Genomic DNA, 16,548 nt, shown 5'->3' on the forward strand with positions numbered 1-16,548 from the left:
AATCAGACAACGTTTTAGCCTCAACTACTTTCTGTGGTAGTAAATTTCACAAATTCACCACTCTCTGGGTGAAGAAATTTCTTCTCACCTCAGTCCTAAAAGGTTTACCCGTTATTCTCAAACCATGACCCCTAGTTCTGGACTCCCCCACTATTGGGAACATTTTTTCTGAATCCAAGTTTACATTTATTTATTTGTGTCACAAGTAGGCTTACATTAGCAGTGCAATGAAGTTACTGTGAAAATCCCCAAGTTGCCACACTCCGGCACCCATTCGGGGACATTGAGGGAGAATTTAGCACGGCCAATGCACCTAACTAGCACCTCTTTCGGACTGTGGGAGGAAACCGGAGCACCCGAAAAAATCCCATGCGACATGGGGAGAACGTGCATAGTGACACAAGCTGGGAATCAAACCGGGGTCCTCTGTGCCACCATGCTGCCCCGGGGTACAGTGAAAAGTATTGTTTCTTGTGCTATACAGACAAAACATACCGTTCATCAAGTACATTGGAAAGAATCATAGAATTCCTATAGTGCAGAATAGACTATTCAGTCAATCAAGACTGCACCAACTCTGACAGTATCTTACCCAGGCTCTCTCCCACCCTATCCCAGTAATCTCACACATTATGTGGAGATGCCACATAACGGACTGGGGTAAGCACAGTAAGAAGTCTCACAACACAGGTTAAAGTCCAACAGGTTTATTTGGTAGCACAAGCTTTTGGAGCGCTGCTCCTTCATCTCACACATTTACCATGACAAATCCACCTAACCTACACATCTTTGGACAGCAAGGGCAATTTAGCATGGCCAATCCACCTAACCTGCACATATTTGGCATGTGGGAGGAAACCAGAGCACCCGGAGGAAACCCACGCAGACACGGGGATAATGTGCAAACTCCACACACAGACAGTGACCCGAATCTACCCTAATAGAATTTTGTAAGTTTCTATGAAATCCCCTCTCACTCTTGTAAACTCCAGTGAATATAATCCGAACCGATTTAATCTCACATTATAGCATCGCAACCAAAGGCTTCAGGTTACCACAGTGCAGTTAAAAACCCAACTGAGTTTATTGCCTCTTTCTTGCCGCACAGACCGGGCTGCGGGTTTTAAATACACGGTGGTGGCCCTCCTCAAATCAATGACAGAGAGACGCCGCGCCTCTCCCCTCACTCCGCAGCCTCTAAGCCGGATAAAGTCGCCACACCAGCCTCAGGCCTACCTCACAACCAGGCCAGGCCCGAGCAGGCTGGCGTTACCAGGACACCCGCCAGGCCCCGCCCCCTACCCCGGCTCGGCCTGACTGACAGGGGAACCAGCCAATGGGGAGGCGCCGCGGGGGCAAGGGCGGGACGTCCGGTGAGGGGGCGGCGCTGTGATTGGCCAATGGACACCGGTGGGGCTGGTTTCCGGTTGGAAGATGGCGGCCCCCGGGAGCTTCAGTCTGGCTGAGGTCCTGGAGTCCTTCAGAGAGTGTCTGACTGACAATGGGGAGATCCTGCAAGAACACTACATAAATGGATGGAAGGGACTGGTAAAGTGAGTGTGGCTCCAAATAATCTTCTCTTCACAATCAACCTCACTTATGATGTGGAGTTGCCGGCGTTGGCACAGTAAGCAGTCTCACAACACCAGGTTAAAGTCCAACAGGTTTATTTGGTATCACGAGCTTTCGGAGTGCTGCTCCTTCATCAGGTGAGTGAACTCCAAATAAACCTGTTGGACTTAACCTGGTGCTGTGAGACTTTTTATCAAACCTCACTTAATGTGAAGGCAAAGGACTATTCAGTTCATAGAGTCCCTACAGTACAGAAAGAGGCCATTCAGCCAATCGAGTCTGTACCAGCCACAGTCCCACTTGTGCCATATTCCTGTAACCCTCGTTTAACCTGCTAATCCTCCTGACGCTAAGATTAATTTAGCATAGCCAATCAACCTAACCTGCACATCTTTGGGAGGAAACTGGAGCACCCAGAGGACATGGGGAGAACGTGCAAACTCCACACAGTGACCCAAGCTGGGAATCGAACCCAGGTCTCTAGAGCTGTGATGCAGCAGTGCTAACCACTGCCACTGTGCTGCCCAGTATACAAAATACAATAGTGTACAAAACTAACAAAGCAAAATATTTAGGGGAATGAAATGATGTGAGCCATTTCTCATGGTAATAATGGAGATTAAAAGTTGTATGAATGATCAAATACATGTGAATTAAATAGCTTTTCATGATTTATATATGTAAGTGAAATCTCTTATCTCAATCTAATGGCATTATCTGCAGAATCCCGACAGTTCAGAAAGAGGCCATTCGGCCCATTGAGTCTGCACTGATTCTCCAAAGGAGAATCTTATGACTACACTTCCTGCTGCCTTGGAAAAGCAGCCAGCATAATCAAGGACCCCATGCACCCTGGACATACTCTCTTCCACTTTCTTCTGTTGGGAAAAAGATACAAAAGCCTGAGGTCACATACCAACTGACTCAAGAACAGCTTCTTCCCTGATGCTTTTGAATGGACCTACGATATATTAAGCTGCTCTTTCTCTACAGCCTAGCTATGATTGTAAGAATACATTCTGCACTCTCTCCTTTTCTTCTCTATGTACGGTATGCTTTGTCTGTTTAGTGCGCAAGAAACAATACTCTTCTTTGTCACGTGTATTGATATACAATAAATCAAATCTTACCCAGGCTCACTCCTCCTACCCTATCCCCGTAACCCCATGCTTTTACCATGGCCAATCCATCTAACCTGCACATCTTTGGACTGTGGGAGGAAAGCCAGACAGACACGGTGAGGACAAGCAAACTCCACACAGACCGTCGCCCAAGGCTGGAATCAAACCTGGGTGCCGGGTGCTGAGAGGCAGTCATGCTAACCATTTAGCTACTCACTATACTGAATTATAGCTGAAAAGGCAGCTTCAGATTTTTGGGATATTGCCAGAACCATGTCCTCCCAAGAATATTGGCCTGGATTTTATAGTCAGTGACAAAGCAAGGATACTCGCTTTGATCTAGCAATCTCTATGGCCTCTATTTCCCCTTTCCTAATGACAGTTTAAATCTGGCGCCAAGTCAAAGGGATGTCTTAGTGTGCAGCAGCAGCAGCTAATGCCAGTGTGCAGGGCAAGTGGTCATGGGGCGAATGTACAAACTGAGTGCACACAGTCACCCAAGGCCAAAATTGAACCCAGGTCCCTAGCACTGTGAGTCAGCAATGCTAACCGCTGTGCCACTCTGCTGCCATCTTTTAGCTGCATCATACAGAAATTCCTGGAATTCCTGAAATTCAAGTTGCAGCTACTTTTCTGGATGTGACAACTTGCCTGACAATAGACTGATGTGGTGTTTACTGTAGGATTATTGCTTCTCAATTGTTTTTAATTTAAATGTTGTTAGATCAGTGATTGAATTAAATTTTTAGAAGCCAGAAGGTTGGTGTTAACGGTTTAAGTTATATTTATGTTTGTTACTCTCTAGGTTCATGAATAATCTCGGGACAGCCTTTTCCTTTATCTCAAATGATGCTGTCACCAAAATCCAAATTCTGGAAAACTACAGATCTGGTGCAAATGGCCAAAAGTATCTCTCAGTTCAGTCAATGGTGAAATACGAGATGGATCACAATCTTGTGGATCTGGAGAAGCGGGGTGACCACTGTAATTCGGGCTGTCGGACTTTACTGCGGCTCCATCGTGCCCTCAGGTGGCTGCAGCTCTTTCTGGAGAAGCTGCGGGTAGCTTCTGACGATAGCAAAACGTCCGCCCTTTGTGCAGAGGCCTACAATGACTCCCTGGCCAACTACCATCCCTGGATAGTACGCAAAGCTGCAGCTGTTGCCTTTTATATGCTGCCGAACCGGGCAAGCTTCTTTGAGATTATGAATATGGGCCCGACAGAAAAGGTCGTAGCTATACTGGGAGAAGCACTGCCAATCGTTTCAAAGACTTACGACATTACAGAAGATCTATATAGTCAACACGGCTTGCTTGATCTTCCTTAATCGTGCACTTTTGCAAAGTAATTGAGTTGTGTGGTGCACTGTCGGGTATTTTAATGGTGGTGTCTTCAAATGCAAACTTCAGCTGCCAAATATTTCACATTTAACAGCAAAATCTACTTCAATTATTCACTTGCGAATGATATGTGGGCCACTCACTTCACCCTGTGAAACTTTATTAAAAAGGGTGAATGTTAGTTAGCCCTTAATGTGTATTAGGTCCCTAGACTGACAGGATAAAACTATCACCTGTCTGTGTGGATTCTTCGTGAAATGAAGTTGATAAATTTTAAACTATTCACTAAAAGCTCCACAGCACAAAGCAGGTGTGGAAGAGGCATAGGATGACTAGTATGGGAAGTGAAAAATGGATTTAGATACAACCAGGATAATTCTCTAACATTAGGGCAAATTATGGGGAGTGTTGCTTTGCATTTAACTATGTTGTAGCTAATCTGAGAATGATTACAGGCACTGCTGTCCAAAATAGAAAGCATTCCGTTCCATAGGACCGCTATCCCTAATCTCCGTTATTTACTCTGGTGTTGACTTTGATTCATGAAAAGAGCTGCTTCAGGACTCCTTTCATATTGTTGTGGCTGCAAGTGGTGTTTACCATGCATCAGGTTCAATATTAGCTGCGGCAGAAACCACCGTTGGCCGGCATCAGATACACATCTGTTGGAAAGTTGAGTAAAACAACCTCAGTGTCATTTTCCCAGGATGAAGATGATCTTTCACAAAACTTCAAGAACATTCCATTTGCACTGCCTCGAGCTCCAATACACAAAACTAACCTTTAATTCAATCTCTATGACTGACCAAGGACACGCTCTAATAATCTTTGGATGAGTAAATGAAGATCAGATGTCTTCAATGAGAAAAGTTAACACTGTAAATTGCCTACCATTATTTTCCCTTCTCACTGAAGGTGGTTCTGCTGGTATATGATTCCAAGGGTGTCAGAAACTGATACCTTTTCCAAATGTCCATTCTTCGTGTCTGAATGTTGGCTGTGAGCCTATTTGACTATGGTGTGTATCACAGTTCAGCCTGATTCTGCTGTCAGTGACTTGAACATTTGGGCATTTTGCTGTAGGTTATGGGGGGTCGCCAATAGTGACCAAGAATATGAATTGTGACTGACGTTTTTTGTTGTTGTTCCTGTTTCTTTTGCCCAAGGGAAGCAAAGCCACCGTAATGCCTCGGCTGAAACTGGGCAGCTCAGTCCAAGCCATGGATTGGTCCTAGGCTATTCCCAGCCGAGTGATAGAGTTGAATAACTGAGCTTGTAAATGTGAGAAGATCAAACGTAGGGTGATCTTTATGGAGCTTTGTTATACTCCAAACAGGTACATTTTAAAAAGCTTCCCTCCAACTTTACCAGTAATAATTCTTAAATTGAGTTGTTCTTGACTCCCAGGTGCAGATGTACTTGGTCCAACTATGATCAAGTCCTGATGAAGTGTGCGAAATGTTCTCATTTCAGATAACTGGCCTTTAACCCACAGTCTATTGCTGGTTCTGATCCCTTTCTCATTTGTTTTGTTAATCTCAGTCTGTTATGCAATTTGAATTAAGTTGAGTAAAATCTACTGCGTGGAATGAGCAATCAAGCCATAAGATTACTAACCCGGTAATAAAGAGACCAATCTCCGCAATTACTTTTGCAAGAGAATTAGATTTGATTGGGAGAAACTTGAAGCCATTGTGGAACTATATGGTTTACAGAACTTTTTGCACTGTGTTTTTTTAGTTTATACACTGCATGTATTTTTTTAACCATATAATTTGCTTTGCAAGTAAAGAAATGGAAAGGGAAATGTTAGTTTAAGGACACCTCGAAAGCTTTCATTGTTCTCCGTGGAAAGAACAGCCATTTACTTTTACTTTTTTTTTGGTTTCTCCCACCTCTTTCTGGGTACAGTTCAACTGGCATTTGCTGTTTCCAGAAAGGTCTATCAACACAATATCCTGGATAGTGTCTTGTTGTCAAAGAGGTTTGATATATGAGACTGATCTTGATACCCAGATATCAATGGTCAACAATCAGCTATGGTTGTTCCTTCCCCTGCCCCCCCCCACCCAATGTCACAATGGACAGCAGCAAATCTTTGGGTTGAAATCTTTTTGGGACTGTGCAAGGGCAGTGCACTTAATCCAGTGGATTAGCTGGGGAAGATGAGTTATCTGTAACTCTGTTATAGAAGAGCAGAAATGGGAGTCAGTGAATTGTGTTCACGGCACCAGTCTGTTAACTGGTTAGGGAGAGGAAAAGCCACAGCTGCCGGAAACTGTGTAGAATTTTTGCGCACAAAACAAAAACAAGGTCAGTTTAGCAGTGATGGGGTCCAAGAAGCTACAGGGTGATTGATGTCTAGACTGGAGCGTGAACAATAAATACACTCCAGATAGAGGAGTCACAGCTTTCAGGGAATGGGCAGAAATAGGTGGGGAAAGGTAACAAAAAAAGGTGATTTCACAATTACGAATGAACTTGAATTAATTATGTGAAGAACAAAAGAAGTTATTCTTGATGATTATTTGCACTGAGATCAATATTATTACTGGGATTTTTTTCCTAATCTTATTCACATATCAACACGAATGTAATCGACATTAGCCTTTGAGTAGTCAAAAAAAGTCAATTCTTACGATCCTTGTCTTCCACTATTATACATGAATAGGTTTGACCTGCTTTTGGCGGATTTCTATAAGTGTCAGTCCAGTTTTAAACTTGTCTAAAATTCAACCATTGTAATTGTATTATAATTGCTGGACGACTTCTTCATAAATGTGGATGTTTATATCATCAGAAATATCTTTACATTGGATCTTCAACCCGAGATAATTTATATATAAAATTTAAGGTATCTTTGTAATTTTGAAGTAATTATGTTCACTTTGTATAAGCATTAAATTGAGGTGTGTATAATTTTGCTTTGTGTAGTAATTGTTAAGGCTCATCAGTCTTTGGGAAAACAGGCAAAGCAAATTGAATTTCTTAGGCTGCTGATGTCAAACATCATCCGCTGGTTATCATGTGTGTGCTCATTGGTTATGTAAGAAATAGGAGCAGGAGTAGGCCATTCAGCCCCTCATGTCTGTTCCGCCATTCAGCTAGATCATGGCTGATCCACTTCAATGCCACTTTCCCGCATTATCCCCAGATCCTTTGATATTTTAATAACTAGAAATCTATCAATCTCTATCTTGAACATACTCAATGGCTGAGCCTCCACAGCTCACTGAGGCAGTGAATTCCAAACATTCACCACCCTCTGAGTGAAGAAATTCATAAGAACATAAGAAATAGGAGCAGGAGTAGGCCATCTAGCCCCTCAAGCCTGCTCCGCCATTCAATAAGATCATGGCTGATCTGATAGTGGGTTCAGTTCCACTTACCCGCCCGCTACCCATAACCCTTAATTCCCTTAATGGCTAAAAATCTATCTATCTGTGACTTAAACACATTTAACGAGGTAGCCTCTACTGCTTCATTGGGCAGAGAATTCCAAAGATTCACTACCCTCTGGGAGAAGAAGTTCCTCCTCAATTCTGTTCTAAATTGACTCCCCCGTATTTTGAGGCTATGCCCCCTAGTTCTTGTTTCCATTGTAAGTGGAAATAACCTCGCTGCTTCTACCCTGTCTAGCCCCTTCATTATGTCTCTATAAGATCTCCCCTCAACCTTCTAAACTCCAATGAGTACAGGCCCAGCCTACTCAATCTCTCCTCATAAGCTAACCCCCTCATCTCCGGAATCAACCTGGTGAACCTTCTCTGTACCCCCCTCCAAAGCTAAGATATCCTTTCTTAAATAAGGGGACCAAAATAGCACACAGTACTCTAGTTGCAGCCTCACCAGTACCCTGTACAGTTGCAGCATGACCTCCCTGCTTTTATACTCCATCCCTCTCGCGATAAAGGCCAACATTCCATTTGCCGCCTTGATTACCTGCTGCACCTGCAAACTGAGTTTTTGTGATTCATGCACAAGGACCCCCAGGCCCCTCTGCACAGTAGCATGTTGTACTTTTTCACCGTTTAAATAATAGTCCATTTTACTATTATTCCTTCCAAAGTGGATAACCTCACACTTGCCAACATTATACTCCATCTGCCAGATCCTTGCCCACTCACTTAGTCTATCCAAATCTCTCTGCAGGCTCTCTGTGTCCTCCACACAATTTGCTTTCCCACTCATCTTTGTGACATCTGCAAACTTCGTTACCCTACACTCGGTCCCCTCCTCCAGATCGTCTATGTATATGGTAAATAGTTGAGGCCCCAGCACCGATCCCTGTGGCACGCCACTAGCCACTGATTGTCAACCGGAAAAGCACCCATTTATTCCAACTCTGCTTTCTGTTAGATAGCCAATCCTCAATCCACGCTAACACTTTACCCCCCAACTCCATGTACCTTTATCTCATGCAGCAACCTTTTGTGAGGCACCTTATCGAAAGCCTTCTGGAAATCTAAATACACCACATCCACCGGTTCCCTTCTGTCAACCGCACTCGTTATATCCTCAAAAAATTCCAGTAATTTAGTCAAACATGACTTTCCCTTCATGAATCCATGCTGCGTCTGCTTGATTGAACCATTCTTTTCCAGGTGTCCTGCTATTTCTTCCTTAATTCCTCCTAATCTTCCTTAAATTCCTCCTAATCTCAGTCCTAAATGCCCTGCCCTTTATTCTGAGGAGACATCCTTCCTGCATCTACCCTGTTGAGCCCTGCAAGAATTGTGTCTGCTTCGCTGAGACCACCTCCATTCTTCTAAACTCTAGAGAGTACAGGTCCAGTCTCCTAAATCTCCCCCCATTGTACAATCCCAGGTTTCGGTCTGATGAACCTTCATTGCACCCTATGCATATCTTTCCTTCCTTTGGTAAGCACACCAAAACTGTACACGTTGCTCCAGGTGTGGTCTTACCAAGGCTCTTTACAATTGCAGCAAGACCTATTTACTCCTGTACTCAAATCCTCTTGCAATAAAGGCCAACACGTCATTGCCTTCCTAGTTACTTGCTGCACCTGCATGTTAGCTTTCAATATCAAGGATGCCCAGGTAGCTTTGGACAAGTGGATGACTTCACATTTTTTCACATTATGTTCCATTTCCTATGTTCTTGCCCACTCTCACAGCCTGTCTAAATCCCCTTGAAGCCTCTTTGTATCCTCACAATTCCCATTCCCATCTCGTTTTGGACCATAAACAAATTTGGAGATATAAGATTTGGCCCCCACGTCTAAATCACTGATATAGATTGTGAATAGCTGGTGCCCAACACTGAATCTTGTGGTACCCATTAGTCACAGTCTGCAAACCTGGGGATGACCCGTTTATTCTTTCACCAGGTGTGGGAGTGACTATACAGCTTTGGATAGCTAGATTGCTGCAGATCACTTTGCAGTGGGAGATTCGTGTTTCGTTACAGGGGCAATTTGAGACTAAAGCACATGTTCCTTCAGAAGAAACAGAATTCTGCTCCTGCTCAAAAATAATTTGATATTTATATTTGGCCTGTCCAGGGTTCGTCCAAAAATATCAAAACTAGATGCCCTATTTATACCATAGAACCCCACTTCCCCAATTGCTTGACATGGGTTAATGCTTTAGACAGATAATGCTTTGGATGGCCAATGTTAAAGTGGTATAACCAGTGATCTCAGTGAAAGCAATGAAACCTGATTTAATAGACAAGGGTATTGAACACAAACTGGGGAAGCAGTTTAACAGGTCAACAGAGAAGATTTTTAAAAATTTCTTATAATGCTCCAAACCAGTACTGCCCTATTCAAATTGCCCGGTTGTTCTGGGTCCGGAAATATAATTCCCCTGCCTGCTTTATTCCCAAAACCAACTTCCATGGCGAGCTACAGGATTTATTTTGCAAAAATATACTTTATTCATATAAAATCTAAATACACATGACAAAAATGACAAAACATTTCAAATTTTTATAAAGTACAATGATTTTCACATTTTCTCTGCACTCTGAGCATCTTTTATCGAGTTGATGATCCTCCAGCAGCAGTCGATGTTTGTCCCTGTGTGTGTGTCCCTGGGAACAGCCCATAGCGCACAGAGACCTACGTCACGGAGCTACTTGGGCTGAACCTCAACAAAGACCACTGCAGTTCTCTTCAGAGTGATTTTGCAAAGGCATATTCCACAAGGTAGTGTGCGATCATCTCATTCCACCTCCCCGAGCTACTTCAAGGGCAGTGTGCGGTGGCGCAGAGACTTTGTGTGTGCATTATGGATCTGATGGGGAGTGCCCTTCTCACCACCAGCCAAGCTAGGTCTTGATGTGTGTTTGAAAATTCTGGTGATGAGGTGTTATGTCAAATGACTCTGACAGACTGCTCAGGGAACCATCCGATAGGATCCACCATCTCCTCCTTCCTCTAGGCCTCGAGGACATTACATGCAGACCACTGCTTGATCACCTTGTGGTCAAATGTGTTTTTCTGACCGACTTTTTTCATGAGCGACAAGTGATATAGCACGGTCTAACTACTGGAACCCATCCTCCGCAACACTGGGGACAGAACCTCAGTACGTAGTGACCCTTTGTGTTTGTGTATCGAGGATCTACGCAAAGCTTGATTCAGCCACACACAAAGGTGGCCATCAGGATGAGGGCGGTTTTGGATACGTTTTTTCCCCCTTTATCCAGAGATTTGTGCTGGTGTCCCTTTGGACAGGAACCATTTTGGACTTCCAGGTGAATTTGAAGATGGCTTGGGTGACTGCTGAACAGGACTGGGGTATGGGCCAGATCTCCGCCATGTACAGCAATGCCGAGAGTATCTCACACCTGATGGCAATGTTTTGCCCACAATGGAGAGGGAGCATTGCTCCCACATACCTAGTTTCTGCTTTACCTTGGTGATGCGCTCCTCCCAGTTTTTGGGGCACATCCAGCCACTCTGAATCATATCCCCAGCACCTTCAGGTAATCTGTCCTGGTGGTGAAAGGGACACAGTATCGGTTAGTCCAGTTCTGAAAGAACACGGTTGCTGCGGTTTACCTTGGTTCCCGAGGCCAGCTCACACTGGTTGCAGATGTTCAGGAGCTTTGACCTGGGTGCCTCTGCTGCCTGAGATCATCACTCTTAAGGCTGGATTCTTCCTGATGGACTCGGCAAAAGGTCAATGCAACACACAAACTGGACAGAGGAGAGAACGCAGCCCTGCCTGGCACCAGATTTGACCTGAAAGCTTTCTCATTCTCACCCATCGATTGAAACTGTGCTGCTGATGTTTGTGTAGAGAAGTTGTATCCAATTTGATAAGGTTCACCATGGTAGGCTTCTGCAGAAAATGCAGATGTATGGGATTGGGGGTGATCTAGGAAATTGGATCAGGAATTGGCTAGCGGATAGGAAACAGAGGGTGGTGGTTGATAGTAAATATTCATCATGGAGTGCGGTTACAAGTGGTGTACCTCAGGGATCTGTTTTGGGGCCACTGCTGTTTGTAATATTTATTAATGATCTGGATGAGGGTATAGTTGGGTGGATTAGCAAATTTGCTGATGACACCAAAGTCGGTGGTGTGGTAGACAGTGAGGAAGGGTGTCGTAGTTTGCAGGAAGACTTAGACAGGTTGCAAAGTTGGGCCGAGAGGTGGCGGATGGAGTTTAATGCGGAGAAGTGTGAGGTAATTCACTTTGGTAGGAATAACAGATGTGTTGAGTATAGGGCTAACGGGAGGACTTTGAATAGTGTGGAGGAGCAGAGGGATCTAGGTGTATGTGTGCATAGATCCCTGAAAGTTGGGAATCAAGTAGATAAGGTTGTTAAGAAGGCATATGGTGTCTTGGCGTTTATTGGTAGGGGGATTGAATTTAGGAGTCGTAGCGTTATGTTGCAACTGTACACAACTCTGGTGCGGCCGCACTTGGAGTACTGTGTGCAGTTCTGGTCCCCACATTACAGGAAGGATGTGGAGGCTTTGGAGAGGGTGCAGAGGAGGTTTACCAGGATGTTGCCTGGTATGGAGGGGAGATCCTATGAGGAGAGGCTGAGGGATTTGGGATTGTTTTCGCTGGAAAGGCGGCGGCTAAGAGGGGATCTTATTGAAACATATAAGATGATTAGAGGTTTAGATAGGGTGGATAGTGATAGCCTTTTTCCTCTGATGGAGAAATCCAGCACGAGGGGGCATGGCTTTAAATTGAGGGGGGGTAGTTATAGAACCGATGTCAGGGGTAGGTTCTTTACCCAGAGGGTGGTGAGGGATTGGAATGCCCTGCCAGCATCAGTTGTAAATGCGCCTAGTTTGGGGGCGTTTAAGAGATCCGTAGATAGGTTCATGGACGAAAAGAAATTGGTTTAGGTTGGAGGGTCACAGTTTTTTTTTTAACTGGTCGGTGCAACATCGTGGGCCGAAGGGCCTGTTCTGCGCTGTAATGTTCTATGTTCTATGTTCTAATTGCAGATTCCCTCTCCGAACCCCATTTTGAACAGCACATCCATCATGTAGGTGTGCGATCTTCTATCAAATTCCTTCTCCTGGCCCAGGCTGATGAGGCAGTTGTCTACCCTCCTATCCTGCATTTAGACAATCATATCTCTGAGTAGCGTGAGGTTATCAGATGTCTTCCTGCTGGGTACAGCACAGGTCTGGTCAGCGTGGATCACCAACTCCAGAACAGATTTGACCTGATTCGCAAAGACCTTGGTTAGAATTTTATAGTCCACATTCAATAGTGAAATGGGTCACCAATTTCTAATTGCTTCCGTTTCCCCCTTCCACTTGTGGATGAGGGTAATTATACCTTTCATCATGGATTCTGACACGCACCCGGCCAGGAGCATACTCTTGTACACTTCCAGTTCTGCAGAGCCAGATACAGCTCAGCCGGTTAGCCATTGCTTCCAGGAGTTTTACTCGCCTCAAAGGATTTGGCAGCCTACGTCATCTCATCCAGAGTTAGCAGTTTGTCCAGCCTCTCCTGCTTCCTGTCATCTAAAACCTTGGTGATAGATGACAGGAAGGACTGGGAAGGCTGTGCGCTCTGTTGGTTTCAGCTCATTACAGTCTGGAATAGAAGGATTTGCTGATTCTCAGATTGTCAAACTGCGATGACTTTACTGAGTCATCTTCTTCCTTCAGGCTGCTGGGCACAGAGCTCTCTCCGCCTTGTGGAAGAGCAAATGCAAATACATTTCATCTCACTCCACGGAACAGACTCTGGACCAGAAGATGACCTTGGAGGTCTCCAAAGCAAAGAGCAAGACTTGCTGGCTCCTCACCTCCTGGAGATCCCCCCGGACATCAACCCCCATCGACTGCAGCTGGAGAAGATTCTGGCTTTTCTGGAGTCGGGACATTTCTCCCTGCCTCTCTCTTGCCTTCTGAATACTTTTAAGGATAAGAAACCTCTTGATGTTCCCCTTGATTGCTTCCCACCGGAGCGATGGCAATTCAAAGAAGGGTTTAACGGTTCTCCAATGTTTGTAATCCCTTTTGAGTTCCTTGAAGTTCTCTGTGATCAACAGTTTCACATTCATCTTTCATGTCCCCTGTTTATCCTCTGGTATTCCTGCAGGTGACAGTTGGCCACTAGGAGGCAATGGTCAGAGAAGAACATCGGCTTGACACCGGTGAACCTGACCATGAATGCATGGGACACAAAGAAGAAGGCTATCCTGGATGGACCTGTCTAGCCGCAACCATGTGTATCTACACTGTGCTCCGTCTGCAAGGTTGCTGAAGACATTGTGTGGCTTGGCATCTTTAACCATTTCCATCAGGAATCAGGACGTGGCATCCAATTTGCTGTCAGCCCTGCCGGATCATCCAGCCGCATCGATGATGCAGTTGAGGTCACCGGCCAGGATGACCAGTGACCGGCCTGGAAGTGGTTAGCATTAACAAAGAACAAAGAACAAAGAAAATTACAGCACAGGAACAGGCCCTTCGGCCCTCCAAGCCTGCACCGACTATGCTTCCCGACTTAACTAAAACCCCCTACCCTTCCGAGGACCATATCCCTCTATTCCCATCCTATTCATGTACTTGTCAAGACGCCCCTTAAAAGTCACTACCGTATCCGCTTCCACTATCTCCCCTGGCAACGAGTTCCAGGCACCCACCACTCTCTGTGTACAAAATCTGCCTCGTACATCTCCTTTAAACCTTGCCCCTCGCACCTTAAACCTGTGCCCCCCTAGTAATTGACTCTTCCACCCTGGGAAAAAGCTTCTGACTATCCACTCTGTCCATGCCTCTCATAATCTTGTAGACTTCTATCAGGTCTCCCTCTGAACCTCCGTCGCTCCGGTGAGAACAAACCACGTTTCTCCAACCTCTCCTCATAGGTAATGCCCTCCATACCAGGCAACATCCTGGTAAATCTTTTCTGTGGCCTCTCCAAAGCCTCCACATCCTTTTGGTAATGTGGTGACCAGAATTGAACACTATATTCCAAGTGCGGCCTAACTAAGGCTCTATAAAGCTGCAACATGACTTGCCAAATTTTAAACTCAATACCCCGGCCGATGAAGGCAAGCACGCCGTATGCCTTCTTGACTATCTGCTCCACCTGCATTGTCACTTTCAGTGACCTGTGTACCTTAGTGGGAGCTGCTGAAGGACTGCCAGCCACTCACTCTTCAGGGCCAGGGTGTATACATCAATCAGTTTGAGGAAATGTTCTTTCACATGATGTCTGCTACGAGGAGGCGTCCGCCCATCACCTCCTTAACTTTGGTGAAGTTGCCCCCCACTGCAGCAGAATACTCAGGTCGAAGGGATGACAATCGTTTCCCCCTGACCAGATGAATGGCCTGTGGGACAACCAGCTCAACCATCGCCTGTAGCTGCTGAGGGGCAGGATCCCACACAGCTGCAGGAACAGCAGATCACATGTTGGCCACACATCGCAGAGTTATATTTCATGCTTCACACTTTGATAGAGGCAATTTTTAAACCCATCTTTTAAAATGCAGATTTACCAGTCTCAAAGTCCAGAGTCTGTTCAGTTGCAGGTTCAATCTGCTGGATGTGTCCCTGCATTCCTGCTGTGTTGACGGACTGTTTCAGGGTTGCAGGGCTGAGAAACCAGCTCTGGTCTGTGTCGGGCTTGTAACACCGACTGGGTGACGTGGGGGGCTTGGGGTTTGTGATCATGGGTTCAGCATTGCATTTGATAGGTGCCGGGGTTGCAGGCCAATCTTCGCCTCGGATGCTGCTGCTCTCGGATTCTCGGAGTTGGTGTGTATCCTTGTGCTTCTTTTCCAGGATCTGGGGTGCGTTGGTCGCATTGCTGCGGATGGGAATTGCTGCAAAGGTGCACTAAAGACTTGAAGTCTTGCAATATTAACTGGAACACCTGGGGAGACTTCACCACACGGTGGCAGCAAGTTTGCTGGGTTTCAGTTTGACTGGATATCAAGGTTGCTCAGGCTTCCTGCCAAACGGACAAGGCAATCCTTCTGCAGGAGGGTCACATGGACTCAAAACATTGATTCTGTTTCTCTCCCCACAGATGCTGCCAGACCTGCTGAGTTTCTCCAGCACTTCCTGTTTTTTATTTCAGATTTCCAGCATTCACATCATTTTGCATTTATTTAGGTGCATTGGCCATGCTAAATTCTCCCTCAGTGTACCCGAACAGGCGCCGGAGTGTGACGGCTCGGGGCTTTTCACAGTAATTTCATCGCAGTGTTAATGTAAGCCTACTTGTGACAAATAAATAAATTTAAGGCAACTCTTCTGCCCACTTGGTTTGGCTTTCTGTATGATTCTGCGTGGTGTATACCTACATTTGGAATCAGACTCCTTTCCCATCAGCACACCTACAAGTGGCACTCGCCCATCGCTCCCTCTTCATGGGGCGGCACGGTGGTACAATGGATAGCACTGCTGCCTCACAGCACCAGGGACCCGGGTTCAACTCCGGCCTCGGGTCAGTGTCTGTGTGGAGTCTGCACGTTCTCCCCGTGTCTGCGTGAGTTTCCTCCGGGTGCTCCGGTTTCCTCCCACACTCCAATGCTAAATTGACCCTAGTGTCAGGGGATTAACCGGTTAAATATGTGGGGTTATATGTGAGTAGGGCCTGGGTGGGATTGTGGTTGGTGCAGGCTCGATGGGCCAAATGGCCTCCTTCAGCACAGTAAGGATTCTATGATTCAGAAGATACTGGCTTTTGGCAAATTCATATTATCTCCACACTAGAGTTATTGGGGACGAGAAAAATGTTGACAAAACTCCAGATAATCATAATTTAAAGGGGGCACTGTCCAAAATCACTTGTTTGAGGGTTTTGCTAAAGGTTGGCAGTTTCTATCATTATTATATTCCAAAATGTGTAAGGTTTATAACTACTACATGTATTTGCACATGTAGCCAGTAGATGGTGCAATTTATTTGCTACACCAACTGGATGAAACAGGAAACCACCAACAACATACATTCATATTAATTATTCATTAAATATCCATTCTCTGCTAACCACTGTGCTGCCCTCAATGAGTCATGGTTAGATGAGTCGTGGTTAGGAACAG

At 45.3% G+C, this 16,548-nt stretch overlaps 3 protein-coding genes across 8 annotated transcripts in view; 2 read left to right on the forward strand and 1 right to left on the reverse strand.

Moving 5' to 3' along the window:
• The window catches only part of ints11 (integrator complex subunit 11), a 39,006-nt gene extending 37,691 nt beyond the window's left edge, over positions 1-1,315 (reverse strand). For 2 of the 6 annotated variants that reach the window (XM_078238900.1, XM_078238901.1), the window contains exon 1: positions 1,079-1,288. The gene's annotated coding sequence lies outside the window, so the exon portion shown is untranslated. Of the gene's footprint in view, positions 1-1,022 lie in introns of all 6 variants that reach the window. The other 4 variants (XM_078238896.1, XM_078238902.1, XM_078238898.1 and 1 more) reach the window with 4 other exon arrangements.
• pusl1 (pseudouridine synthase like 1) overlaps positions 1-16,548 on the forward strand; it is a 262,904-nt gene that overhangs the window by 153,159 nt on the left and 93,197 nt on the right. The gene's annotated exons all lie outside the window — the stretch shown is intronic.
• cptp (ceramide-1-phosphate transfer protein) lies at positions 1,432-6,951 on the forward strand. The gene is made up of 2 exons (XM_078238883.1): positions 1,432-1,553; positions 3,499-6,951. The coding sequence occupies exons 1-2, from the start codon at positions 1,435-1,437 to the stop codon at positions 4,019-4,021; spliced, it is 642 nt and encodes a 213-aa protein (XP_078095009.1). The 5' UTR covers positions 1,432-1,434; the 3' UTR covers positions 4,022-6,951.

The sequence above is a fragment of the Mustelus asterias genome, chromosome 22 (genome assembly GCF_964213995.1).
Source record: "Mustelus asterias chromosome 22, sMusAst1.hap1.1, whole genome shotgun sequence".
Taxonomy (NCBI): domain Eukaryota; kingdom Metazoa; phylum Chordata; class Chondrichthyes; order Carcharhiniformes; family Triakidae; genus Mustelus; species Mustelus asterias.

Bases quoted from the DNA above. Each gene is read 5' to 3' on its own strand.
- cptp (XM_078238883.1), top strand. From the start codon at position 1,435: ATGGCGGCCCCCGGGAGCTTCAGTCTGGCTGAGGTCCTGGAGTCCTTC. The intron at 1,554-3,498 runs GTGAGTGTGGCT...GTTACTCTCTAG, and splicing joins GGATGGAAGGGACTGGTAAA to GTTCATGAATAATCTCGGGA.